The sequence below is a fragment of the Thermochaetoides thermophila genome, assembly GCF_000221225.1.
Source record: "Thermochaetoides thermophila DSM 1495 unplaced genomic scaffold scf7180000011820, whole genome shotgun sequence".
Taxonomy (NCBI): Eukaryota; Fungi; Ascomycota; class Sordariomycetes; order Sordariales; family Chaetomiaceae; genus Thermochaetoides; species Thermochaetoides thermophila.
The window spans coordinates 3,361,065-3,388,055 of record NW_006383036.1 but is presented as its reverse complement, the minus strand read 5'-3'; the positions used below and the strand labels follow the sequence as shown (position 1 = coordinate 3,388,055).

Below are 26,991 nucleotides of genomic sequence, written 5' to 3'. Positions count from 1 at the left end.
CTTGGGGTAAGGCTGAGCTTGGCGGGTCTCAAGGCTTACGTAAGCCACCGCCCCGCTGCCGATCACAACCCATTGGCTTGGAAACTTTGCGGTCCAATCCGGATCCCATAGCTGGACTGCTGGCAGGTTGCACCAGAGGCTTCCTACTGACCAATCGTGTCCCAATTCTTCCCTTGCACATGTGTGTCCACGCTCCTCGAGGCTCGTACTTCTTCAGCGCTCATCTGGCCTCCTTTTCTGGCTGAGCGCCTCAGATCTGTTTGAAGATTGGACCCCCAACCCTGGGCACGGATCCACACTTCGGGGACGGTCATCCGCGCCCATGCAGGGCTAGCGCGTGCTTCGCAAGGGACCTAGCAAGCGGCAACGGCCGCTCTTGCCGCTTGCGGAGAGGTGCACAGTGCGAGGCTTTGGTGGCACTTGTGAGGGGATTGGATTGTTGTAGTGAACTTGGCCAGTTTCTCAAGAGACGCTCTCCGAAGTCCCGTCTCTCCATGCAGGTGAGCAATATTGCTGTGGGGAGGTTATGCAACCGTCAGTACTATCGGCTTGCAAATGCCGGAAGAGATCGATGGTGCGCGTGATCGCAGATAACAATGAAACTCAAATTTTCCCGACAGATCAACCTCCGGCAAGGATAGAAGGTCTGTGTCCCAGCCCAATCCTCTGCGGGGGTTGCAGCGAAACACTCACTGCCATAGGCGGCTTTGGGAGAGAGACGGCAAATTCCAGACGCTTCGTTCTGCAATAAAAGATAGCTCTTGTATCGTATTGGTCGAACCCCATAGACTTGGCAGTCTCACTCAGCGCTCATTCATCTTACACACAGCCTCTCTGGCTGAGCGCCGGGATACTCGGAATAGCTCGAACGATCTTGCTGGAGAGATAATGCGCTAGAAAAGTTTGCTAGATAGTCAAAATGTACATGACTGTAGAATTCAGATGTGTAACTGCTCGGTACGGCTCAACTTTCAATATCAATCAAGCGTAAAATTGAGATTGTTTCAGCACTCTACTCTCACAGAAACCCCCAACGATGATGTCAGCTGGCCGAAACATGGTGAAGCGAGGTGGCCATGAACCTACAGTCTGTCGCACTGTAGCCATCTGCCATTTAGCAGGGTTCCGCAGCCACGCTTTTCACGGAAGCGCGCCCGAAGCGGCTGATGACAAAACTCGGTTCCGTCGGTCCCGGCCAAGTCCTCCCACGATGCGCCTGTAATAATTCCCATAGTAGCATTCTCCTTCGCCGAGCGTTATCGCGCCGCTTCTCTCCTATTCTTTTGCTAAACTGAACCTCTGGCTCATTAGAGAGCAGACCGCCATCGCTGGCTGTTGGCTTCCTCTGCCCTCTTCTCTTTTCTTTTTTCTTTTCGGATCTAGCACTTTGCGTATGCGGCAACGACCCTAATACTACTACGGATTCCTCGTCCTTTCTTCCCCTGCTTCCCCCCCCCCCCCCAAGTTTTTACCTAATGTTGTAGCGACGGTCCCACGCCGGTCGAGCGATCTCGAGTGCCACGCCGCCCAGTTCAGCCGCCTTGACGTTGGTCCGACAGCAGCGAGTGTCCGTATTTATCTAGAAAAAAAGTGATATTAGTATTTGAGTTCGATTAGAGATGGCGCCGTCATACATTCAGGTCCCCTCGAGGGACACATCACTCGCCGCCCCAACCGCGCACATGGCGACGACGACCTTAAAGGTCGAGGGAATGACGTGAGTATGCGCCGCATATCCCCGTTCCCCCCCCCCCCCCCGATTCCTAACCCCCTTTCAGGTGCGGCGCATGCACATCAGCAGTCGAGGCGGGCTTCAAGGGCGTCGATGGCGTCGGCAGTGTCTCAGTCAGCTTGGTGATGGAACGCGCCGTGGTGATGCACGACCCCAACAAGATTTCTGCCGACAGGATACGCGAGATCATCGAAGACCGCGGTTTCGACGCCGAGGTCTTGTCGACCGACCTCCCCTCTCCCGCGATGCCGCGCCAGTCGTTCGGCGCCTTCCCGACAACTGATAACGAGCCCAATACGCTTGTAACGACAGTCTCGATCAAGGGTATGACTTGCGGTGCGTGTACTTCAGCCGTGGAGGGAGGGTTTAAGGATGTTTCGGGGGTCAAGCATTTTAGCATATCCTTGCTGTCGGAGAGGGCGGTTATTGAACACGATCCGAAGCTCCTGACCCCTCAGGCGATATGTGAAATCATCGAGGAGCGGGGATTCGATGCCGAGATCGTCGAAAGCACAGCAAAGTCCTCCGAAGCCGGGGCTAATGCTGCAGATGGAGCGCAGATTGGGACCATGGCAGCCACCACGACCGTGGCCATCGAGGGAATGACATGCGGGGCATGCACCTCGGCGGTCGAGGAGGGCTTCAAGAAGGTGGACGGCATGCTGCGCTTCAACATCAGCCTCCTCGCGGAACGGGCCGTCATTACTCATGATCCGGCGAAGCTCTCAGCAGAAAAGATTGTCGAGATCATTGAGGATAGAGGTTTCGATGCCAAGATCCTGTCTACGACCTTCGAGTCTGCCGGCATTACGAGCGGGTCTTCGACAGCCCAGTTCAAGATTTATGGAAATCTTGATGCGGCTACGGCAACGGCATTGGAGGAGAAGATTATGGAGCTTCCTGGTGTGACCAGTGCAAGGCTGGCTCTCAGCTCATCTCGGCTGACGGTCGTCCACAAGCCCCATGTGACGGGTCTGAGAGCCATTGTCGAGGCCGTGGAGAGCGCTGGGTACAATGCCCTGGTTGCAGACAACGAGGACAACACAGCCCAGATCGAGTCTCTGGCCAAGACTCGGGAGAGCAACGAATGGCGACAAGCGTTCAAGATCTCTCTTGCTTTCGCGGTCCCCGTCTTTCTCATCAGTATGGTCTTCCCCATGTGCCTGCGCGCGCTAGATTTTGGATCTGTCAGACTCATGCCCGGGTTGTACCTCGGCGACGTTATTTGCTTGTTTCTTACGATACCCGTACAGTTCGGCATTGGAAAGAGATTTTACAAGTCTGCGTGGAAATCCGTTAAGCACGGGTCTCCGACCATGGATGTCCTTGTCGTTCTGGGCACGTCCTGCGCTTTCTTCTTCAGCGTCTTCGCCATGGCTGTGTCTCTACTTTTCCCCCCTCATACGAGGCCGAGCACGCTCTTCGACACGAGCACGATGCTTATTACGTTCATCTCACTGGGCCGTTTCCTCGAGAACCGCGCAAAGGGCCAGACATCCAAGGCGCTCTCCCGTCTGATGTCGCTGGCTCCGTCCATGGCGACCATTTATGCGGATCCCATTGCTGCTGAGAAGGCTGCTGAAGCATGGAACAGCGATGCCAAGGATGAGGCGAAGCAGCCTTTGGACGGCAATGCCATGGAAGAGAAGGTCATCCCGACCGAGCTCATTCAGGTCGGCGACATCGTGATTCTTCGACCGGGAGACAAGATCCCGGCAGACGGTGTTGTGGTCAGGGGAGAGACCTACGTGGACGAGAGCATGGTTACCGGAGAGGCGATGCCGGTTCAAAAGAGCAAGGGCAGTCTCGTCATCGGCGGCACGGTCAACGGCCATGGAAGAGTCGATTTCCGTGTCACTCGTGCCGGCCGTGATACCCAGCTCAGCCAGATCGTCAAGCTCGTGCAGGATGCGCAGACGAATCGTGCTCCTATCCAGCGTTTGGCTGATACTCTGGCTGGCTATTTCGTGCCTACCATTTTGACGCTTGGCTTGCTTACGTTCCTCGTCTGGATGGTCCTCAGCCATGTGCTTCCCAACCCCCCTGAGATCTTCCTCAAGGAGACCAGCGGCGGCAAGCTTATGGTGTGCATCAAGCTCTGCATTTCTGTCATCGTCTTTGCCTGCCCCTGTGCTCTCGGCCTGGCTACTCCTACCGCTGTCATGGTCGGAACGGGTGTTGGCGCTGAGAACGGCATTCTGGTCAAGGGCGGCGCAGTCTTGGAGACGACCACCAAGATCACCCATGTTGTCTTCGACAAGACTGGAACCATTACGTATGGCAAGATGAGCGTGGCCAAGGCCAACATCCCATCTCCCTGGAAGGACACCGACTGGCGCCGTCGCCTCTGGTGGACCATCGTTGGCCTCGCCGAAATGGGCAGCGAGCACCCCATCGGCAAAGCCGTCCTCAACGCCGCCAAGTCCGAACTAGGCCTAGGCCCCGAAGGCACCATCGACGGCAGCATCGGCGACTTTTCCGCCGTCGTCGGCAAGGGTGTCAGCGCCCATGTGGAACCCGCCACCTCGGCCGAACGCACCCGCTACAAAGTCCTCATCGGCAACATCCCCTTCCTCCAAAAAAACGGTGTCAGCGTGCCAGAGCCTGCAATCGAAATTTCTGAAAAGGCCGACGCAACACAATCGGATCCCAAGCTCAATGCTGGCATCACAAACATATTCGTTGCCATCAACGGCATCTATGCCGGCCACCTCTGTCTGTCTGACACCATCAAATCCGGCGCAGCCGCCGCTATTGCAGTCCTCCACCGCATGGGCGTCAAAACGGCCATGGTCACCGGCGACCAGCGCGGAACGGCAGTGGCTGTCGCTTCCGCAGTGGGGATTGACCCAGCCGACGTCCACGCTGGTGTGTCACCCGACCAGAAACAGGCCATCATCCGCCGCCTGCAGCAAGAACATGGTGCAATCGTTGCCATGGTCGGCGATGGCATTAACGACTCCCCCGCGCTGGCCACCGCCGACGTGGGCATCGCAATGTCAAGTGGCACGGACGTGGCGATGGAGGCCGCGGACGTGGTGCTTATGCGTCCCGACCATCTCATGGATGTTGCTGCAGCCCTCCACCTAGCACGGACGATCTTCCGCAGGATCAAGATGAACCTTGCCTGGGCGTGCATGTACAACGCTGTTGGGTTACCGTTCGCAATGGGGGTTTTCTTGCCCCTAGGATGGCACATGCATCCCATGATGGCAGGCGCGGCGATGGCGGCAAGTAGTGTGAGTGTTGTGGTGAGCAGCTTATTTTTGAAGTTTTGGAGACGGCCGAGGTGGATGGTGGAGGCAGAGGAGAGGGGGTCGTGGTGAAGGGGGAGGGTTGGTTCGCTGGGTGGAGGGAGATGTTTGAGAGGGTGATGGGACGGAGGAAGAGGGAGGAGGGGTATGTCCCGTTGGCCACGTTGGATGGACCGGAACAAGAGGTCTAGGGGGAGGTTGTTCTGGGTTGAAGTTGTATATATCTCGTTTGCCCCGGGTTGGGGAGGAGCCGGGCGTTTTTGGTATTCGTGCCCTAAACTACTGCACCGTTCGTTTATAGGTGGTATACTTTACTTCAATGTTAAATTGGTTATCGTCAAACAAGGCTTCGGTCAGCGTTTGTATTGTCGTATATTATGGCTTTTGATGATAATCATGATATGCAATGCCCTATGCTCAAACCCGGGTGGACACGAGAAGAGGTTGGTTCTCGGGTCTGTTCAGGTCTGTTCAGGGTTAGGGTTGTACACTTGATCCCAAGCCCGTTCATCCCACATCAGTGATAAAAGTTGTCCGCTCTCATCTTTATGGAAGTTTCTCTTCATCACTTGACCACCCATCAATAGTAACCACATCTTCATATAGTGTTACATATCTGAAACTCATGTGAATTTTCTTTTTTTTTTTTTGATTTCATGTCTCTTTGGATAAAATCACAACCCCATCAATGAGCTGATGCTGATCTTGCTCATCCACCAGCGCTGTTTCACACAGCCTTGACTCCTCGAGACATCATCCCATCTCACCCATCAATATCACCACCATGATCCAAGGCATCTTCTACGCCCAATTCTTCCCCAATGCGGGTACGGACTTCCCTAATCTTTTGCACGATCTCTCTTGTCTAACATTTCCCCTTAGGTACAAAAATCGTAGCCCAATCCCCCCCAGGCTGCATCGTTCCCTCCGAAGGAAGCACCAAGCCCACGCTCTTCAACTTCGACGTCCTTGCCGAGTATATCATCCCGCGCAATCCCTTCTGCAACCGATATATCACAGTCGACGACCCCGAGGGCAAGTACACTGTTCTCAGCTACCCGGTGTCAATCTCAAACTCGAAGTACTGTCGGAACACGTTTTATTTTAATTTTGGGATTGTAGTGGAGAGCGATGTCGACCAGGCGCCGTATGAGAATGTGGTAAGGAGGATTGCGGCTACGTTTGCGGAGATGGAGAAGCAGAGTGGGTATTTGAGTCAGGATTTGGAGAGGGATGAGAAGGGGAATGAAAAGGGGGAGGGGGATGAGAAGGGGAATGAAAAGGAGGAGAGGGATGAGAAGGGGGATAAAAGAGGGAGGGGATGAGAAGGGGAATGAAAAGGGAAAGGGGGAGAGTGTGGGAGGGGGGCTTTAAGTCGACCAGGAGGAGCATTCAGAGTTTGTTGGAGATTGTGAAGGAGGATTTGAATAATTATGGAGAGTGCATGATTCCAGTTGGTAAGTCACTTCCAACACTCATCGCTAATCCCATCTCAACAGTCATCGCTAACTCTATCCAGACGACGCCAACACCATAAACATGAAGCTCTTCCCTCACCACCCAACCCCCCGGAAGTCCGCGGATGGCACGTACCCGTCGCGAAAATGAAATTCGCCGACATCGTCGACCCGACTTGGGACCTGACCCTACAACGAGTAATACAACACATCGATGGCGTCAACGACGTCCGACGCATCGCCCACCTGGCCGACGTCTCCCTCGAGCTCTGCCAGCTGGCCCTGCGCCACCTGCTCTACTACGACACGATCCTGCTGCTCGACATGTTCTTCTTCAGTAACTGCTATGCGCCCCGACCAGGGATACATGATTTCATCGCCAACGTGGGCGGGATGGTAGACGAGTGTGCTAACTATGTCTGCATTGGTCCCCCGGAGGAGGACGACATCGTCGTCGATGACAACCACCACTCCCACTCCCACCGCGACCACGACAGCATCAAACCCGGAGGAGAGAGGAGCACCAAAGCTAAACCAAAACCCACCGGCACCCCCCGCCGCCACCGCCTTCCCAACCACACCCTCATCAAGCTCATGACGACCTTCTGCGTCGGCAAAACCGTGCTAGAATGGCTCAAAGACCACATGGACGCCGGCCTGGACGTCCTGCGCTTCATCGACGTGCGGCGCTTTGTCCAATTCGGCGTGATCAAGGGTTGTCTGTACCGCGTGCACAAGTACGTCGTGTCGAAGCAGTACCTGGCGGCGCTAGCCACGGGGCAGGCGAGACCGGTTGAGGGCGGGGACCCCCTGCAGAAATATACGGATGGACTGCATTGCTTTGATCAAATTATTACCGAGCAGAATAAGACGGATGCGGAGATCATGGAGGGACTTAAGAATTTGAAGGGGTTGAATGGAGAGAAGGTGCCGCCTGGGGATTTGACTGTGTTGTATAGGTGATGTGGATGGACTCTATTCTATAATGACAATTGTACATTGGTTCGTACAGTACATGGAAACTATATATGTAGTTGTACATTTCCTTCTTCTGGGGTCATGAGACAGACCTGGCACCGAACTGTGTATGAACCAGCCTTCCGCCAGCCAACAGAATGTGATTCTGGGTATCGTTTCTCTTTTAGTCCCTTCCAAATATCCCGCCGCATCATGCAACCATCATCCTCCAATCATGGCTTTACTCCTTCTTCCCCTCATCCTCACCCTTCTTCCCCGCATCAACCTCATCCAACAACGCATTCAGTTGACCCTCCAAATACCTAACATAGCCAGGCTTCTCATCCGGGAACTCGATCTCATCCCCACCCTTCTTCCCCTTCTCCTCCGCCTCCCTTTTACTCTCCTCCATAATAAACTTCCTCACCTCCTCTGGCGTCTTCAGCCCGCTCTTCAACTGCTTAATTTGCTCCCTTAACATGCGCACCGCGCCGGTATACGGCTGACCTGGATACGTCTCTCCCGACTTGGCATACTCTTCGTCACTAACCATCTTGATAATCCGCACATTATGCTTGCCCCTGCGCAGGATAAGAATCTTCCCATCAATCAGGTAGCGCTGCGTCTCCTGCGGGAACCACAACTTAACCGGGTTGAACGTAAGCTGGGACTCATCCATGGGCTCGGCCTGGCCGACCTTGCGACCTGGGGCACCGCCGATGTACACGGCTTGCTGCACAGCCAGACGATGGCCCTCGCTCGCGCTTTTGGCGAGACCGGCCGCGTACAGGATCTTGCCGATGGACTTGCCCATGATGAGGGACTCGGGGAGGATCATGTCGATGCGTGGTGCATTGTTGGGCGTGATGATGCCCGCGCGCTCCTGGCCCTCGGCTTGCGCGGACTTGGGCAGCTGAATCTTGAGCGCGTCGGGGCCCTTGCTGTACATCAACTTGTGGCGGGTTTGCGCTTCGTCGGCGGCGTCTTTGCCGTGGCAGAGTCGGACGACTTCGTAGGCTAGATGGTGGTGGGCAATGCGCTTTTCGGGGGCGGTTACCTGGTCCATCATGATCTTTTGGATCTCGTCCATGGGGAGGAAAGTGAAAAGCTTGAGCAGGCGCTCGACTTCGTCATCCGGACGGCGAACAAAGTATCCATAGAGATCGTAGGGAGGGGTCATGAACGGGTCGAGCCAGATAGCGTTGCCGGCACTCTTGCCGAACTTGTTGCCAGCCGAGTCCGTCAGGAGGGGGACAGTGAAGCCGACAGGGTCGTCCAAGAAGTCGTTCGCGGGAAGGCGCTTCGCCGGATCCGGCTCGCTATCCCGTGCGGCCTTGACAATCTCGATACCGGTGATGATGTTGCCATACTGGTCGGAACCGCCGATCTGCATCTGGACTTTGCGCTGCTGGAAGAGCATCCACCAATCCCAGCCCTGCATGATGGGGTAGGAGAACTCGGCGAAGGACACGCCGTCTCCTTCAGTCATTTTCCTCTTGACTCTGTACGATTGTTAGAGACCCGGCTCGATTGGTATCGTACTGTAGGCTCAGGAGACTCACGTTTCGCGAGACAGCATGGGCCCTAGCCGCATGTGGGTACCAACTCTCTTGAGGACCTCTAGCATAGGCTGCTTGTTCCACCACGTATTGTTGTTGATCAGACCGCGCCTCCAGGCCCACTCCTTCTTGTAGCCAAAGCGCCTCGCTTCGTCCTCGACGTTCGCCCACAGTTTCTTGAGCTGAAAGTGCATCTTGGTCATGTTCATGGCAAGGTCGGCCTTCGAGATGGGCTCTCGGGACTTGAGCCGGTCTGTCGGGTCGCCGATTTTGACTGTTGAGCCGCCGATGAGGGAGAAGGCACCGTAGCCGTGCATGTACATCCAGAAGAGGGGCATAAGAGGGAGCAGGTGGCCGACATGGAGGGAGGAGGCCGTCGGGTCAATGCCAACGTAGGCAGCTATCCGTTTTCTCCTCATGAGCTCGCGGATCGTGTCTCGTGTCCTGCCAAGTGTTAGGCAATGCTCGCAAGAAGTCAAAAATCGCAGAGCAAGCGCCTACCCAGCAGTGTCCTTCACATAGCCTCTCTCCTCAAGCATATCCCAGGTGTTCTGGATCTTGCCGTCCAGAATTTCCTGTGCCCGCTTCTGCCATGCCTCCTCTGCCTCCTGGGTTTTCCTGATCCAGCCCTGGGAGATGGGTCTCCGTTGATGGCGCTGCGGGAGCGCAGGACTCCTGGCCGACCCCAAGAGGCATGAGCGGCAGAGGGCGCCCCTGCAGGAGAGGAACCCCTGTGCCGGAGCCATTGCCTTGCCGTGTGCCCTCCAACCAGCTTCTAAGGTCGATCAACTGGAGGACAGCAGCCGCAAAGATGCCGAATTGAGAGGTTGCGGCGTGAGTTGTCGTGGGGCAATTCGCGGCTTTGGGTCTGGTCATGCACCTGACCTTGAGATGAGAGCGGGATACTCGAAAATTTCGGACCCCAGACCACCGAAGCATTGCCAAGACACGCCGGGGTCAGGACGTTTTGGTTCGTCTTGGCGCTGACACGGATCCCCGCGTCGAGGGAGGGGCACAGCGGAGAACAAGAAAATCCACTCCGATCCGGTACTTTGCAGCAGGTACCTCGTCGTGCTCTGTGGTGGGGTAGACTGGCTGACATCAACGATGCTGCCATTGGCTCGCAGGGGACCCGATTGCCGAGGAACCAGCAAGAGTCCCGCCGTTCGGGAAGCTGGGCATTTTCACGGGACCTGGACCCGTTGTTTCCGCGAGTGTCTCCGTGCCCATTGTCGTCGTTGTCGTCTTTGTTGAGGCTGCTGTCGCCGTCGTCGCCGTTTCGAGTCTCAAAACCCGCGCCAACCACCCACGCAGCGCAGCCGGACCAACCAATTCGCCAATTCGCCAATCCCCCTCAAGCAGACAGCCATGGCTTCGATTGCTCGCTCCTCCCTGCTGCGGCAGGTTGCTTCGGCCTCCCGGGTGTCGATGGCGACAAGGCCCGCCCTCCAGCAGAGCGTCCTCGCTCGCGCTGCCACCTTCCACACCACATCCAAGAGGGAGCTGCTGCCCCCTCTGCCGCGTACGTGCTTGCGTCAATTTCTCTTCCCCCCCCCCTCCCCTTGGATAGGATAGAGAGCGTTTTACTGATAGGACATTGAAACAGAGCGCATTAAGGGCACAGGTACGCGCGCATTTTCCCCGCCATGAGCACTGCCCCTCCAGCCAACCCAACCAACCCCACGTCTACTTTAACAATAACCCCTAACTCTCGAACCTCTTAGTGAACGACGCTGTCCCCGTCCCCGAACCCTCGCCCGCGCAGGGCTCCTACCACTGGACCTTCGACCGGCTGGTGGCCGCTGGTCTGGTTCCCCTTACCGTGGCCCCCTTCGCCGCCGGCTCGCTCAACCCGACGCTCGACGCCATCCTGTGCGCCGGCATCCTGATCCACTCACACTCCGGCTTCCAGCAGATCATCATTGACTACGTCCCCAAGTATCGTACGCCGACCGCTCGCAAGCTGTTCATGTGGGGCCTGAACGCTGCCACCGTCGTCGTTGGCCTGGCGCTGTACGAGTTCGAGACCACTGATGTCGGTCTTACTGAGGCCATTAAGCGTATTTGGACTGCTTAAGGGGTGAAGAGGAGCGAAGGTGATGTTGGAAGTTAGTGTGGTGGGTATGTGAGAAGCGGGAGACTGGTGGTGTTTTGCACACACGTTCTGCGACAACCAGTGTATCTTTCCTTGGGTCTATCTTTAAAAAAAAAGCAGTTTCCCGTTTCCCACCCATTTGGTGGTTGGCATCGGTTTGTGTTGAGGTGTATGGGAGGTTTTTTGGCTCCAGGCTGGTAGACAGTCAAAAAGGTATGAAAATCAAAATAATGGAGTTTGAGCTGAACAATGGACTCCAACGAGGGTTAAAAGAGAAAAGGTAAATTGACAAAACTGAACGAGAGACATCCTCGAAGTGCCAAAGTTAAAATCAGGCTACCAAAAAAGAAAAACGAAAAATGCTGAGCTCCCCCTCTCTCAGTCGTGTCCTGACTGGTCAAATATATAATAAGCTGATGCCAACATATAGCTTGAATAAAAGTAACCAAACAAAAAAGCCATAAAAAGGCCCAAACGCCTTCAATGCAACGCAGACTCCCGATGAATGCAAAACACACCCTGAGGAGCTGGCAGGATGTTCATAGCCAACCCCTGAGCCAACGGCCCCAGGACGGACCATATGGCCTGCTCCCATGGGAGCCAGCTGACCAAAAACCTCATGATCTATCCTAAAGGGTATCTAACCATGCAGTCAATGCCACGCCGTCATGATCGGGTATCCTGATCTATATCTTGACGCCTCTCCATCTCCAAACCCAACCCAAACCTCCTTATGAATTCATAATACCCAATCTCTCTCTTATCTATTCCCCCCCCCCCCCTTTCACATGCCAACACTTTAACAAAAAGAAAACCAACCATTCCTTTCTTCCCCCCCCCCCCTTCCTCCCTCTCCCCCTTTTAATCTTGCTCATCACCTAGCAAAACTCCTCGACCTTTCACCAACCCCCACACCAAAGTCACCAGCCCTCTGAGTCTGAGTCTGACCCAGCATTGCCCCAATCCGTTCCGCATACCACCCCCCAATCCTCCACCTCCTCCCCACCATCTCCAAAGCTTGCTTCAACCCCCCAACTTTGGCAAACCAGTCTGCCTCATTTGCCTCTCTCAATACGGCATTCCCGTGCTGAATGAGCAACACAGCTGCGTAGTACATGGCAAACGCCCAGGAGGGTGACAAGGTCAGGAGGCGGGATGGGGATTTGGTGATTTCGAGAGCGGCTTCGTTGCAGATGTAGCTTATTACTGTTTTGGTGGTGGTGAGGGCAGCGTGGAGTTTGGCGGTGTCGGGGTCGGAGGGGAAAAGGGGGGAGGTAGGTATATCTAGGTTGTGGCCGTGAAGGAGGGCGGGTTGCCATTGGGGTTGCCACATTTTCAGTAAGGCGCTGTAGAGGGGTAAATGGGGTGGGGTGGGGGGTTAAGGGTTAGCAGTGCTCCCTGAAAGTTCACCTCATTAGGGTTGGGATGGGAAAGGTGGCTCACATGAGATTGGTGCAGACAGCAGCATGGTTACTCGGGTTACGGTCTGAGAGCATCTGGTTTGTACGGGACGCCATCTCGGTTGCGTCAGAGTCCATGCCGGAGTACTCGCCTGGTTGTTGGAGCACATTCCAGAGGAAGCAGGCTGACCTCGCGAGGGGCATTTTGAGGTCGTCGAGCTGACTGTAATCAGAGCTCCCTATTCCTAGCGGAGAGCCAAAGCTTCCAGGCACGCGGGAGTTGATGTTTTCCGGGAGAGGGATCACGACGTCGGGGGGTTGGGCTGCGGTTGACATCGGGTACGACGGGTTATCGTAGCCGATGTGTAAGAGGCTGTGAAGTCACTTAACATTAGCATCCTACCCTCCAGAAGAGCATAGCATACCAGGAGAAGTTCATACCAATCCAAATACTGAATAGCCCACCACAAAACCGAAAACAATTTCTTCAGCCTCGGATTCCCCCCCAACCCCTCCCAAAACGCCTTCGTATACCACCGACACGCCTTAGCCATGTGAACACATCGATTCAACGTCAAATACGCCTCCCTCGGCATCGCATGACTCAACTCATACAAGGCAACCAACAATTCAGCCTGCAGCATCTCCACCGTCAACGTCCTGTTGGTCTCAACCAACACCAAAATCGCCTTGGCACAATGATACGGGTTGTTCCCCGTGCCTGTACCCTCCTTATTGCCCCTCGACACTCGCGTCGTGACGTTTGGCGGAGTAGCAATGAGGGACATGCACAGGACAAGGGCACACATCTCGGGGGTGGGGTTTTCCCACAGCGATTCAAGCTGAGATTCGAACTTCGGCTGGTCGACGATGGTGAACCAGGTGTTGGCGCCCGAGAAATAGGCGTCGATAGCGTGCTTGACCATCTGCCTTTTGGGAAACATGTCCAGCACGGCGCGGAAGGCGACGCCGCGGATGCCGTTGGCGGAAGAGATGGCGTTATAGATGCCGTCGCTTCCAATCAACGAGAGGTCGATATAGTAGCATTCGTCGGCTTTGTTGCGCCTGGGAGGACAGAGTCAGAATTAGAGAGGGCTGGCCCTTAACTGATAATAAAGAATTTACGTATGTCAAAAGCTTACTGGACGCAATGGCTACAGTAGGGTACGGCTTTGTCGCATCCTCGTTTGCCGGTATGGCACGGGAAGCAGACGTTACTGGGCATTTCCGCGTTGGCCTTGGAAGCGGCCGACTGCCGTTGAGATCTTGGGGATGGACTGGACGCCATGGATCGGACGCCTCGGGGCACGACGCTATCGGAAAAGTCGCCAGTGTCGTGTGTTGCGATAGAATAAGAATAATATAGGGAGGATCGTAAACCATTGAATAGCTATCGGAGTGCTACTGATGAATGCTGGTGTGTGTTTTGGGAAGCTTAACCAACGTCAACTGTCTGACTCGGTAAGATATAAAATAAATCGCAAAATGAAGTATATTGTATGTATACGACACGAATGCTACGAGGCATATTCAAGCAGCAATGGTGTGTCCTGATGAGATATAAATACACGATTGTCAAAGGCAAAAAACATTGAGAGGGCCGGATTCTGATTGATGAACGATGGGTGTGTGCAGACACTGTGTTGTTGCGGCAAATGGGCTTCCTCCATCTGCAAGCCCTCTGATCTCTTGGCTTCGCCCAGGCTGCGCCTCGCCGCACCTCTTGCTACCTTATGCAAAGATCCAGGACACTCCCGACCTTGGGCATATGTAATCTATCTTGAGGCTCTGTTGAGGACACTTGATGAAACGCTGGAACCTAACTCATGGGAGAATGATCATTATTGTACTAGTTACTGATCATCTTGGTTATCCATCTCTTGATTATACCAAGAAATAAAGTCTCTAACCTCACATTGAGATATCCAAGATTTATACCCAAACGACGAGCTGTCTAAAGTCAATCCCTTTTGATCTGGGGATAAAAGAAAAGTGCAATACATTCGAGTATAACCATCTGTACTCATGGAATATACTGTCCCAGACACTTCCCATAGCCCAAAGTGGGCCGCAGACAATGACAAGGCGTGAGCCACACACACCTTCGCTCAAAACCATACCTACACTTCCATCCCCACAAACCCACAGGCATCCTTACTGTCTCCCCCTCTCCCTCCTCCCCCCTCTCTCCAACGGTTATCGTGGCTGATGGTGGGGTGATCTCCTATCCCGGCGCTAAAACCCTTGTCAGTTGAGACCGGCTGCAGTTGGCACAGTGTTAATAAATCAACTCATCGTTGGTGAGTGAACGTTCATGTAGAATCATCACGGGGACTAAAAGATTGTCAAAAATTGAAGAAAACCAAAAAAAGAGCAAAAAAAAAATACATTCATGTCAAAACCTATATAGTATACTACAAGTGATTGAACTAGACTCTCGAAAAGCAAACTCCCAGTTCAATACGCTCCGAACCCCCGCCCTCTCGGTCCGCTCTCCTCAACACGGGCGGCCGCCCAATCGACCCACATCTTCCCGTCGGGGCTCAAGCCAAGCCCCGCGCACCGCACACCCGAGCCTACCGCACGGGAACCCCGGTGTTGGGACCAGCCGTCCATTGAACATACCAAGATTAATCTCACCTGGCACCAACACCATCGATTAAGTGGTAAGCCTGTTCCTCTGATCACATAAACAGACAACATGTTAACTTGTCCTCAACATCACATTCACTGCTCAGGCATTCTCCTCACCAAGGCGGATTCCCTTCGGACTCACGGACTTCTCTCCTCCTCCCGCAAACATCTCATGTCTCCTCCCCACCATCCTCCCCATCAAGTCAACCTCCAGCTCGTCCCCCTTCCAGATCAGCAACCTTCCTCCCCACCCAACAACTAGCATACATATTCACCCGATCAATCCACTTCCCGGGCTGTCTATCCCCCCTCTTCTCACACACAAACCCCCTCTCTTCAAACAGTCTCACATACCATGGTACTCTCGCCGCACTCCTGAACAACACCCTCCCGTTCATCGCCAGCGCCCTATTCAACGCCTCAACCTGCTTCACCGCTGTCTCATCCCCGGGAGCAAACCAATCCATCGAATCCATGATCACCGCCACCGTCAACGACCCAGGGGAAAGTGACTCTTCCAGGACGTCAACCAGACTATCCGTGTGAATACGTATCTTGTCTAACGCACCCCTCTGACTCAACTTCTCGTGTGCTTGCGGCGCCAAATACTCCGGATGACATTGTGGGGTGTAGGTACCAGCCAACGAAATAAAATAGTACGGATTCTCGCTCGCCACATGACAGTGCGTAAACACGGGCTCCAGCGTATCCATCATGTACTGATACAAGGCATTCCCCCTCTGCCTTTTACTACTAAACATCGGTTCCTCAAACGAAGAGGCATAATCTTCCTCAATCATGGCCAACTGCGTCTTGGGCACGCCCAGTGCTTTCCAAAGAAACCCCTCCGACTGAACTAGCATGTGGCTGATCAATGTACTCGACAGCGCAGGCCGCATTTTGAATATCCATATACTGCGCTGCTTTTCGAGCGTCGGCGCTTCCAAAAGCTGCTTCACCGCCTTACGGCGGCCAACAAGACGGGAGGCCCAGCGGATGGCAGGCAGGGCGTGTCTGCTGCCTCCAGTGTCGTACAAGCCACGGCCGGCGGCGGGGTTGAAGACGTTGGCGTGGTGCAGCCAGTATTGGAAGGCACGGCTGGAGAGGTGGGCTGATAGCCTGGAGGTGAGTAAGGACCGGAAGTCGGGATGTTTGCCTTCGCCAAAAAGCTGCCAGAAGTCTGAGTAGGGAAGGGCCATATAGCCGGCGAGCTTGAGCTCGAGAAGATGGTTCTGGGCGGGGTTTAGATCGACGGCGTGGATCTTGGCCGGGCTGTGTAAGGCGTAGGAGAGGACGTTGTCGCCTGCGCTGGTAATCGCTAGTACGGTGTCGTCGGGGCCGATGTTTAGGAGGGCTTGGTCAACCTCGGAGTCCTCCCACGTAAAAGAGTAGATGTACTCGTCGCTGAACTGTGTGTACCTCTCCAGCCGATCGTCGTAGTAGACTCGCCACGGCTGGTTTTGGTAGAAGGCCGCAGGAAGAGGTAGGTTCGCAGAGAGGTTGTGTAAGGCAAGTTCAAGCACCTTTGGCGGAATATCTGGCTGGCCTCTCCTGCCCTCGAGGTTGAGTTTGTTTGAGTCATTCTGTTTGCCTTTCCTAATCCAGAGAGGGGACTGAGCTGCCGCCGCTCCATGATGAAACCACGCGACGGTAGGGTCCTTGCGGCAGCCAATCCAGATGTAGTAAGGGATCGACCCTAATGACTTGTTGCGCAGGTTGAGGGTGAGAATTGTCCCCAGGCGATATTCTAGGTAGTCACGACGAGCTGGTTCAAGTCCGACCCAGTCGAGCTCGAACCATGCTCTCCAGAGGGTTCGGCTCAGATAGTTAACATGGCGGCCGAAGAGCCCTCCAGTGTACGTCCGGTCACTCGCGTCGGCTTCAGACTGGACGTAGAAATCGATCACACCGATGATGCCGTGGGGTGAGAGGAGATTCGAGAACCGGTCGATGACGGCGTGAAAATCTGGCTTTTTGGGTGTCAGCGTGTGGTGAAATCAGGGTATGGGGCGAAGTAGCTGCTGCCTACAATCATCGACAAGCTGTATGATAGAGTGATCAAGTCTGCTCCCCCTTCTTCATGACCCCGCTGTGCCTGGCCTGAGTTTACCGGGCTAGACGCATACCCAGAGTCCGGGAGCTCATAATCTTCCAGACGAAACGCTCTGGCATCCTGGCAGATAACATGAACGTTTGTCCAGCCGAGCTCGCAAAACCGTTCCCTAGCAATCTCGCATAGTGAAGGAACTAACTCAACCATGTAAACAGCGTCGAAGAACTTGGGTACATCGAGAAACTTGGACATAGCTTCGATATTATAGCCTGTGCCACCGCCGACCTGGATTGGATTACTTATGTTAGCTCCTGAGCCGTCTATTTGGAAGTGGGACGACCAACATCAACCCATATCCGTCTTTTCCTCGTCTCAAGATCGTCCCGCTCAGCCCTAAGGAGCAGCTGCGCCGAAACAATCGCCAACAAATCCTCTCTCCCCTTAAGCAGCTTCTCTCTCTTCATGTCGTGTTGCCGAGGGGCCGGACTGTGAGCAGATGGGTCTGATTGCGACATTGTATCAACGTATACCACACAAACTTGATTAGCGTAGAACGACGCGGGAGCACTCTGCCCAGTTGATCCCAAAAAACAGCGGAAGTATTTGGACGGTGACCGGGGCTTCAGGAACCTAGAAGCAGGAGCAGAAGAAGCGCAGGCAGGAGGGCTTCGAGAAAGGCTGGGGTTACCCAGACTTCCCTCTCGAGGTGCCGGGTGTGACACGAATGAGGAAAGTCCAAAGGAGAGTGCGAAGGTTGCCTTAAGGAGGAGGATATAAGATACGGTACCTATCTCCCGGCGATTGCTGTGTCCTAACCCTGCCGCTAAGGACAATGTAGGAAAGGAGAGGCAGGCCACACATTTTCCAGTATAGATAGGATTATATGAGAATGAAGCATTCATCCACGGCAGAGGTATACTATATTCACTACAGCAACAATTCATAACCTTCAACTTCTCCGTCAAAAACGCCTTAACACCCAGTCAAATATCAACGTCGCCGCCGCTTCATGAATAAAAAAGGAAAACAAACAGCGTACTATAGATGATAATTTTAACTCCCTTTTGTCCTGCGCATGAAGCCCTCCTTCTCCTTCATTGGTACAGAGAGCACCTTAGGGGAAAAGAAAAAGAAACAAAACAACAAGTACACGCATCCGATTTCCCCTACCCGACCGATTCCCCCGCTTGACCAACTTGACCAAGTCCAAGTCCCTGTAATGTCTATTATAGCTGTCACGAGCACATAAAAGCCGAAAAAAAAAGAAAAGAAAAGAAAAGAAAAGAAAAGAAAAGACAAGAAAAGAACCGTGAAGCCAACCCCTTTCAACAACCAATCCCCAGGATCGCGCAGAGGGACCCTAGGTAGTAAGGAAGCTAAAAGTTACTCCTCCTCAACCTCCTCATCCCAAGCCTCCTTCTCCCGCTTAATCAACTCGGCCATAATCTCCCTCCCGAAAATACTCGTATCCCCATCCTCCACCCTCGGACACTTCGTAATGCCCTCATCATCAAACACAGCCCCAATCTGCTCAATCCACCGCCTCCTTCTATCCATCAATGTCCTCGCCAAATCCCCAATCCCCGGCCTAGCCATCCCCGCCGCGGCAGCCGCTGCTGCGGCAGCAGATCCAGAACTGTGCTGCCCCGGCCGGTTCTTCTTCGGCTTCTTACCCATGGTGCGCGTCCGCTTGAGGTAAGCTGCGTTGACCTGCGCGTCGAGGTCCTCCAGGATGGTTTGGTACTCTTGGTAGGCCATGCGTTCTTTGACGAGCTCGGTTAACCTTGCTTTGCGGGCGCCATTAAGCAGGATTTGTTCGCGCAAGCGGGCTTGAAGGACCCGAAGGCGGGCGGCGACCTCATCATCGTAGTGTCCGTCGTATTCGGCAGTTGTGGCGGTTGTGCCTGGCGGGGGCGGGGCGGCGGGGGTAACCGATGCGGAGGAGTTGGAGGGATCGGTGGCAGAAGAGGGGGGAAGGGGCAAGAAACCGATGTGGCGAAGTTCTTGTTTGATGCGCTCGTCGACTTGGTTATAGTCTAGCTTGGGGTGAGTGGCTTTTTTCCAGGCTTCGGTGTTGGATTCGGGCATGAAGGTTGCGGGCGGGAGGGATTGGTGTTGTTGTTGTTGTTGTTGTTGTTGGGAGTCGCCGTTTGTGGTGGCGGCCACGCCGTTGACGCCGTTGGGTTGGGATTGGGATGGGTTAGGGGCGGCGGTGCTGTCGTTGAAATCGAAGGATTGTTGTGGGCCGTCGCCGTCGCCGCTAGTGCCGTTGGGGCCGGACTTGTCATCGGCAGTAGGGGCGCGGTTCTCAGGCCGCATGGCTTGCAGCAGGCGCGTGAGGAGCGGACCGACGGAGAGCTTATCTGTTTCGGCGACCTCGTCGTCCATATTGTCTATGCTGCCGCGGGCTTGGTTAGGGGGTAACCTATCACGACCTCCCGGCGGGGACGAGTCGATGGCCATGGCGCCGTCTTCCTCAGCCCAGATCTCCGTGTAGTGCTTTTTCCCGCGCTTCGGCATGATGAAGGGGGTCACTCGGTCGCCACGTTCCCTCAGGAAGGCGAGATCTTCCTCGGTGAAGGGTCGGAAGTACGGCTCGATGTAGGAGCTGAAGGTGCTGAAGTTGATCTGGTTCGTAGGCTTCGAGTTACTAAAATCCCTATCCGGAGGCTCACCGCAGGTGAGATGGGCCAGATCGCTCTTCGGGTAGCTCGCTACTGAGTATATCTCCTTGATTTCCTCTTCGCTCATGCCTGGTAAGACTGGACGAATTTCGTAGACGGTCGGGTCGGGGAAGGTCGAGGGGTCGTCGCCAAAGACGTTGGCCGGCGGCCGGGGCGGCGGCGGCGGGGCACCATCGTCAGAATCCGAGTCGCTGTCGGCCTCGGCCTTGGTCTTATCCTTATCCTTCTCCTTATCCTTGTCGTCGACGTCCATGTTGCTTGGTGTGCCTGCAGCAGCGGGGGAGAGCGAGGAGCTTGCGGTGTCGTCGCGGTCCAATTTTCGGGCTTTGCTGGTTGATTCGCGGTTTGGCGAGGAGCGTTCTGAAATAAATGGTCAGCAAAAATTTTCTTTGTTTTGTTGTTTCCATTATGCAGCAGGATGGGACAAAAAGCGAAGAAGTGAGGCAGCATGCAGCAAGGCACCAACCTGTATTTACAGCCCCCGGCGCCAAACTATCCGCCTTCCTCTTTTTCTTGTTCGCCTTCTTCTCATCATCAGCCTCGGCCTGCCGTCTTTCTTCTTCCCTACCCCTCTCAACCGCCAGCTCATCCAGCCGCTGGCGGCGGGTCTGCGCCAGCAGTCTCATTCCGCGATCACAGTTGGCGCCCCGCTTCTCGATAATATCGGCCAGCCGCTGCAGGCGAGAGATGATACCATCTAGACTTTTCGAGTCCGGAATCAGGGCGCTGGCGGCGGCGGGATCGACCAGGTCCTCAAAGGTAACATTGCGGAAGGTGTCGAAGCGTAGGTCGAGCGTTTCCGTCTCGACGGTCTCGATGGGGGGTAAACTGGCGACAGAGACCGAGACAGAGGTAGAAGAAGTGGGCGGGATGCCAGCAGGGCCAGGGGTAGTGTTGCGGCTCCGCTGCTGCTGTGAATGCTGCTGGTGCGAGCGGATTGCGCTGGCGGCCGAGCCCGCCTTCTTCCCTGTCCCTTTCTGACTGGATGACGGAGCCATCTCCACGATGGGATGGCCTGTTGAGTGGTGCCCTGTGCCTCGGCTGCCGAAACCTCCGAGTGCGCGTCAGCGGCTCAACTCAGTGATTCGATGGGCGGGCTTCGGCTGGGGGAAAGGGGGGGGGGTTGTCTTCTTTGCGATGACACTGTCGCTCATGCACACGCGATCACGGAATGGCAGTTCGGCGCGGCGTGTCGCTCGTGTTTCCCGGACTCTGCGGCTCAGTTTCGAGGATGGATTTCGTTGTTGCTGGAGCGCTGGACGATGCACGTCACGTTCGGTCGATGGCGCATCCTTGCTCGCGCAGCGCCGCAACCGCAGCATGACGCTCGCATCAAAAGATCGCTGGCCAATTGACGTGAGGGGTTGGACAGGGGTTGCTGAGTCAGCACGTGGGGCCTGCGGGCCATTGAGCAGGGGTCTTGGCATTGTTACAGGTCTTGGCAGTCGGCGGAAGCCGACTTTCAGTGCAATCCTCTTTGTGTTGTCAACGCAACCACGCAACTGACAATTGAACAATGGGACAAGAATCTTCCTGTATACCTGCGTAATCTATTTCTCTACATATGTTAGAGAGCCCTAGCTCTAATTTTACGTAAGAATGGCCCTTAAGATTGGCCGAAGCCCAAAGCAACAGTTTTTTTTCTTTTTTCTTTTTTTTTTTGTCTTCACATCCTGCCTACCTGATTGATTGTGATGGCGATCGATTTTCACGGCTCGGCTTTCCTACGAGATAAGATTGAAGTTGGTAGGTGAGCCTAACCCTTCAATGGGAACACACAGCCCCAAATCCCACGCCTCTAGTCGACGGACTGGGTAGTGCCAGTTCTGGATCTTCTCTTCTAAAACAAGTCCTCACGACCAGCGCCGTGTTTCATCTTTTATCACTGTCACTGTTGGAACAGCGTTCATCGTTTGGTTATAGTTGGTGCCTTAAAAGGGATGATCCAAAGAGTCGTCACACAATATCCCAAAAAGCCTATCAATCAGCTCACCGCCCTGATGGGCATTGAGGTGGCCAGCTGCAAAAAACCCTTCCGCTGGGGATTTTATTTCGTCGTACGGTCGCGGTCAGTGCTCTTTTATATGAAGGACTTGTTGTGCCTTCTAAGACTATCCTCCTTCAATTGATCCAGTCTACGTGTAGCTATCTCCACTGTCTATTTATGCTACATCCGGAGGTAAGGATCGTAGTTTTTTTTTTTTTTTTTTCCCTCTTGATCCTTACAGGACACCAAAGTTCTCAAGTGCCGCAAATGCTATCAAATTTTTCCTAATTGGAAGAAAGGAGTGTATCCAATGCAACCAGATGGGTATCCTTATGAGCGATATAAATCGGAGAAGACCGAAACTAATTGTGAAGACCAATAACAGGAAATGACCTAAAACCTGGGAAGCCTCTATGGTATATGTGCTGTGCTAGAAACGAGTCAGCATCAATCCAAAGGTCAACACTTGCTCCGAAGTACACATACTTATTTTTTGGCGTGATCATCGTCCCGGCATCGTGCCCGAGCCAAAGCGGCAGGAGGAATGACAGTCTCGTGTTCTTTCGACTGCCAAGCACCGCTCAAATCCTCGCTCTCACCCCGGTTCTGCTTCACCATCACTCGAAGTTCCATTTGCGACGATCGCCTACCTTCCTTTCGAGCTTGTGATTTCACCCCCGACCTTCTTCTCAAGTAGTCCCACCATGACATTTCCCCTGGAAGCTCACCCCTCAGTTTCCTTAAAGCCCTCTCCCTTCTCACCATCCCGTTCGTGATCTTGGGACAGTACCCTGGGGGCAGCATGCTCGTTTTGCAGACCGGACAGAGAGAGGTGGTGTGCAGCAGGAGAGTGTCGATGCAGGACGGGTGAAAGATATGGCCGCAGGGGAGCTCACGGATGGTGGTGACCAGGGGCTGGAAGGGTACGAGACAAGTGGGGCAGGCCGGTTGGTGGGAGAGATCTGATGACCTTTCGCAAGCTGTTGAGGACTCTGAGGTCCGAGTAGCCATCGAGGTCGTCGTTTCGTCTGTAGTTGGCGCTGTCGATGTCGTTCGATCTGGAGTTTCATTCGCGCACGTGGTCGTCGGATCGCAGTACGTCCACAAAGGAAACCCCTCCACCACCTCCCTCGGCAGCCTCCCTCTCCTCACAATCCCCATCCCCTCCAAATCAACTTCCCCGTCTCTCACTTTTTTCCTGAGTTTCGCCCTTCTCTGCCACTGCACAACCTCCATCACCCCCGACGTCACCGCAAATACCCCCACGACCAGCCCCACCACGACAAAAGCCCACACCCAGCTCCCTAACGGCGCCGGCGGCGTCTTCACCACCAGCTCGGTCCAAACGCGCAGATAATCATGCTCGTGAGTGTTGAATTTTTTTCGGATGTCTTGACCAAACGGAACTTCAGTCATGTTGCCCGAGTACAGGCTCATGTGCTGCATCATGAGCTCCCCAATACTTCCAGAAACAGCAAAGACTGGGTGCTTAATCCGGACCATCCAGTTATTATCATCATCACCATCGTCGTCGCCGCCGCCGTCGTCACTATCGTCGTCGGTGATTAACAAATCCTTCTTCCCCAACATCTCGTCGTCGTTGTCGCCAGGCATGTAAAAGATAAACCCCTTCACCGCGCTCTCCCCACGGACGGCCTTCAAATAAGCTCCCGCGCAGCGGTCGCTCACCCATGGGGCGATGGCGATGAGGTGATAGTTTGTTGGTGGTAGGTTGTACTGGCGGACGGCTGTGGGGGGGATGTGTGGGGCGGTGAGGGCGATGCAAATGTCGTGATCCTTGTTAGGGGGCAGGTCGGGGACGTAGAGCAGACCTTGGATGATACCTTCTTCGCTTGGGGAGGAGTAGGAGTAGTGGGAGGAGAGGATGGTTGTGGTCAGGTTGGGGGTGAAGCGGGTCGTGTAGGCCATGTGGCTCTGCGAGAGTTAGATGAGAAGTTTGGGAGGGGGAGGGGCCGGAAGAACAGACTGTTACGGCGGTAATGTTGCGGATGATGGTGCTGGAAATGACGCTAGGCCCGGTCCAGGACGGGCTGCTGAAGAGAAGGCTGGTTTGAGGTCAGACATTTTAAGATTCAATTGTACTCAATTTGGCCTGGGGAGAAATGGAGTGAGGCTAAGAGCGATCAAATGAATGCATATGCTGTGCTCGCCAAGAAGACAGGTCGGTAACACCGTAGATCAGATCTTAAGATTCCAAGCTTCTTGACGGGAAGAACAAGAGGAAAACAAGCGGGACAAAGAGCTTCAGGGTCGAGATCTCTTGCCCAACCCAAGTCCATCAACGACGAAAAAAAAATAACGCCAAACTCAACAAATATGCCCACATACATGACATTTCGAATTTCTTCAAGAGCTGCGGAACGCAGATAGCATGTCAGTCCTCAAGTTTTCGATCTCATTGGAGTCTTTACCCCAGTCTTGGCACACTTCTTGGCTCAAAGCCAAGGCTGCGGGAGCCGAGAGCTGGGCGGTATTGCCAAGAAAGCACCCGACGATGTCAGCGGTGTCATGGGCTTGAGATGAAACTTACACATGGACATTTTGACCATGATGGTTTGAGTTGCCGATCAGTGAGAACGGCTAGTTGGACGCGTAGTGCATGGCGAGCTTGAGAAGAGCAAGTAAGTGCAGGGAGATGGGATTCAATTGAAAGAAATGAGGATCTGAAATGGTGGTATGGTTGGTGGGGGGGACCTGGGAAATACCGTAGGAAAACTTGGATCTCTCCTCTCTCTCCCCAAGAGCCGAGAGGGCCCAGCCACAGCAGAGGAAGGGCGGGTCCACGGATTTTGAATACTGTGGATGCTATGGCAACAGCGCAGCGGGCTACCATTCACCCACTCGGACGACCGTCGTCACTAGGCTAGCCTTGTTACCACTCAAAAAAGGATACACCCCGGTGACAGGAACAGGCCGCGTCGACCTTCCCGCTTTTGAGCCCATCATCTCTCTGGTTGCATGCATCGGTGTTTGTTGCATGTTCCCTTTGTTATGGCTACATATGGCTACATTGGTGTCGCTATTTTCAGTGTCTCTGATCCAGATGAGCACACACAGCACACAGCACACAGCACACAGCACACAGTACACAAGCTGATCGTCTGTCTTGGGGGAACATGCTATGGAGGGAGGGGTTGTGGGCAAGGGGAGATAGGGGGAGTGAAGGATGATGCTTTTGTAGCTACTCCGCTGTGGGGATTTATTTTTCGAACTACAGGCTTGGGGTTTCCGGCTCTTGGATCCCTATCATCATTGGGTCTCCCAAAGTCCTTTTCGCGGCATCTTAACTTTGCTTTAGCCCCCGTTAATGGCATCTCTCGCTGCCAGCTCGAAATTTCCTGTAACACAGCTGATGAATCTGTCCAGGGCCCAGGTTTCGTCGTGGGCGTACAAGCACATGGTGCGAGGCTGATCAAGTTGCGGATCGCCGCCTGCAGATAAGAACGGAATTCGGCTGTCTCGGAGCTCAGGGAGGTCACTTGTCCACGTTCTGGAGATGCCTACGTCTCCTGTGACCCTCGCTACCTGACCTCTTTGAGAACCAATATCAACCTCTGGGAACCCGGAGCCGTCAGGAGGGCTCTGTACGAGGCTGTGTTTACACTGAAGAGTTGGAAGGTGACTTCTCCGATCTCCTGATCAGTGAATCTCGGATTTTGTTACAAGAAAATGGAAATACAAAATGCTTGAGCAACAGGAAACCAGAACACATCAGCCGTACGTATATATATATATATACATTATTTTTTTTCTCTCCACACAATGGGCACCTTGTGTTCCTGGAAAAGGAAATTCTTTGCCATCAATAGGTGTCACAGGACCTGTTCGACTCATGCTTACTACGACCTGATCCTTACTGCCTTGGTCAGGTCTTGGAGTAGACTCAACACCACGTGCCCCCCTTTAGTCTAAACTTTGAAGGTTTCGGGTGTTCTACAGCTCTTCACTCCTCACGTCCTACAACATACCCATCTCCAATATTATGACGATACAATCCGATATTCTCACTATTCCACACGCCTAGCGTAGTCTCCTGGCCCTAAGGCCAGATCTCTTGGCATGCATGAGATCCTGCCCCGGTGCCCCGATTGGACGGTCCAACAGGATCAACCCCCACAACCCACAAAGCTGCATGCTAGCCCAACATCCTGAACCGCTGATATTGGACTGGGCCGGTGGTGGGGGGAGAGGGGGCGGGGGGATCGTGTTCGGACGGGTAAATGGCGGTTTTCCTAACCGTTTAGTTCATTGACCTGAACATCTACGAATCTGTAGGTTCAGATGAACTTTGCTTAAACAACTCCCTTCCCTAACATACCGACCCAAGAAGCATTATAACACGTAACATTGAAAACCAATCCATCACGGCAACCCGACAACCAAAATGGCCCCCCTCGCAACAGACCCCCAACACCTCCTCCCTCTCCTCCCGCCCATTCGCCGCAAAGCCCTCTACACCCTCCTCGCCGAGATTACGTCCTATATGCGCTCCCAACTGACCCTCCCCAGACCATCATCCTCCCCCTCCCCCAATAACCTCTTCGCCCCGCTCATCCCCGTAGACCCCTTCTCTGGCATAAGCGTCACCCGCGCCGATCACGACGACATCCCTTCAAGGGAGATCGATCCCGCGTTGAGGACATTACGTGCTGCCGCGCTGAGGGAATTTGACATCTGGAGGGGGGAGGTACTGCGCAAGATGAGGGAGATCCTTTCTGGGCCGGAGACGTCGAAGATACTGGCACAGAGGAGGGAGAGGGCCGAAAGAGTGGCTGCGACGCAACCTCCGACGTGTGTCAACGCGGAGGAGGAAGTGTCGGCCTTACATGCGAGGTACCATGCTATTCCGACGAGGTTGGTCAGCATGCCCTATCAGGATCGGATGGAGGTGCTGAGCTGTGTATTGTTAGTTTTGTTGTCGAAGGGGTGTTATGAGGCTTGGTCGAGGACTATGGCTGTGTACCTTGCTTCGGCGCTCGAAGTTCCCTTGAGTGTGTTGGAAAATGAAGAGGTGGAGATTGCTGATATGCTGGTTGAAAAAGCCTCCTCTGCCCAATCACCTTCTGCCAAAACAGCAGCAGCAGCAGCAGCAGCAGCAGCAGCAGCAGCAGCAGCAGCAGGAGGAGGAGGAGGAGGAGGAGGGAGGAGGAGGAGGAGG

At 54.3% G+C, this 26,991-nt stretch overlaps 9 protein-coding genes across 9 annotated transcripts in view; 4 read left to right on the top strand and 5 right to left on the bottom strand.

Moving 5' to 3' along the window:
- Positions 1-1,682: 1,682 nt before the first annotated feature.
- On the top strand, positions 1,683-6,311 carry CTHT_0059110 (uncharacterized protein; the record flags this gene model as incomplete). Its single annotated transcript, XM_006696167.1, has 5 exons — positions 1,683-1,717; positions 1,779-4,971; positions 5,022-5,131; positions 5,707-5,813; positions 5,869-6,311. The coding sequence occupies 5 exons, from the start codon at positions 1,683-1,685 to the stop codon at positions 6,309-6,311; spliced, it is 3,888 nt and encodes a 1,295-aa protein (XP_006696230.1).
- A 279-nt stretch (positions 6,312-6,590) lies between these two features.
- CTHT_0059100 (nitrogen permease regulator-like protein) lies at positions 6,591-7,406 on the top strand (the record flags this gene model as incomplete). Its single annotated transcript, XM_006696166.1, has 1 exon — positions 6,591-7,406. The coding sequence occupies one exon, from the start codon at positions 6,591-6,593 to the stop codon at positions 7,404-7,406; it is 816 nt and encodes a 271-aa protein (XP_006696229.1).
- Positions 7,407-7,641: 235 nt separating this feature from the next.
- CTHT_0059090 (uncharacterized protein) lies at positions 7,642-9,705 on the bottom strand (the record flags this gene model as incomplete). Its single annotated transcript, XM_006696165.1, has 3 exons — positions 7,642-8,902; positions 8,963-9,403; positions 9,461-9,705. 3 exons carry the CDS (start codon positions 9,703-9,705, stop codon positions 7,642-7,644), a joined length of 1,947 nt encoding a protein of 648 aa, XP_006696228.1.
- A 622-nt stretch (positions 9,706-10,327) lies between these two features.
- CTHT_0059080 (succinate dehydrogenase-like protein) lies at positions 10,328-11,036 on the top strand (the record flags this gene model as incomplete). The annotated part of the gene is made up of 3 exons (XM_006696164.1): positions 10,328-10,481; positions 10,566-10,583; positions 10,684-11,036. 3 exons carry the CDS (start codon positions 10,328-10,330, stop codon positions 11,034-11,036), a joined length of 525 nt encoding a protein of 174 aa, XP_006696227.1.
- An 892-nt stretch (positions 11,037-11,928) lies between these two features.
- CTHT_0059070 (uncharacterized protein) lies at positions 11,929-13,742 on the bottom strand (the record flags this gene model as incomplete). Its single annotated transcript, XM_006696163.1, has 4 exons — positions 11,929-12,400; positions 12,498-12,827; positions 12,896-13,519; positions 13,597-13,742. 4 exons carry the CDS (start codon positions 13,740-13,742, stop codon positions 11,929-11,931), a joined length of 1,572 nt encoding a protein of 523 aa, XP_006696226.1.
- A 1,446-nt stretch (positions 13,743-15,188) lies between these two features.
- CTHT_0059060 (uncharacterized protein) lies at positions 15,189-17,656 on the bottom strand (the record flags this gene model as incomplete). The annotated part of the gene is made up of 4 exons (XM_006696162.1): positions 15,189-15,327; positions 15,443-17,058; positions 17,118-17,426; positions 17,486-17,656. 4 exons carry the CDS (start codon positions 17,654-17,656, stop codon positions 15,189-15,191), a joined length of 2,235 nt encoding a protein of 744 aa, XP_006696225.1.
- Positions 17,657-18,524: 868 nt separating this feature from the next.
- On the bottom strand, positions 18,525-20,823 carry CTHT_0059050 (uncharacterized protein; the record flags this gene model as incomplete). Its single annotated transcript, XM_006696161.1, has 2 exons — positions 18,525-20,185; positions 20,292-20,823. 2 exons carry the CDS (start codon positions 20,821-20,823, stop codon positions 18,525-18,527), a joined length of 2,193 nt encoding a protein of 730 aa, XP_006696224.1.
- A 1,881-nt stretch (positions 20,824-22,704) lies between these two features.
- Positions 22,705-24,373, bottom strand: CTHT_0059040 (ring finger-like protein; the record flags this gene model as incomplete). The annotated part of the gene is made up of 5 exons (XM_006696160.1): positions 22,705-22,870; positions 23,122-23,747; positions 23,806-23,878; positions 24,162-24,186; positions 24,364-24,373. The coding sequence occupies 5 exons, from the start codon at positions 24,371-24,373 to the stop codon at positions 22,705-22,707; spliced, it is 900 nt and encodes a 299-aa protein (XP_006696223.1).
- Positions 24,374-26,217: 1,844 nt separating this feature from the next.
- Positions 26,218-26,991, top strand: part of CTHT_0059030 (uncharacterized protein) — a gene marked incomplete at both ends in the record, with an annotated part of 2,572 nt that continues 1,798 nt past the window's right edge. Inside the window, 2 exons of the mRNA XM_006696159.1 lie at positions 26,218-26,691; positions 26,876-26,991. The exon at positions 26,876-26,991 is cut by the window's right edge and continues 298 nt beyond it. Coding sequence (XP_006696222.1) covers positions 26,218-26,691; positions 26,876-26,991 — 590 coding nt within the window. The remainder of the gene's footprint in view (positions 26,692-26,875) is intronic.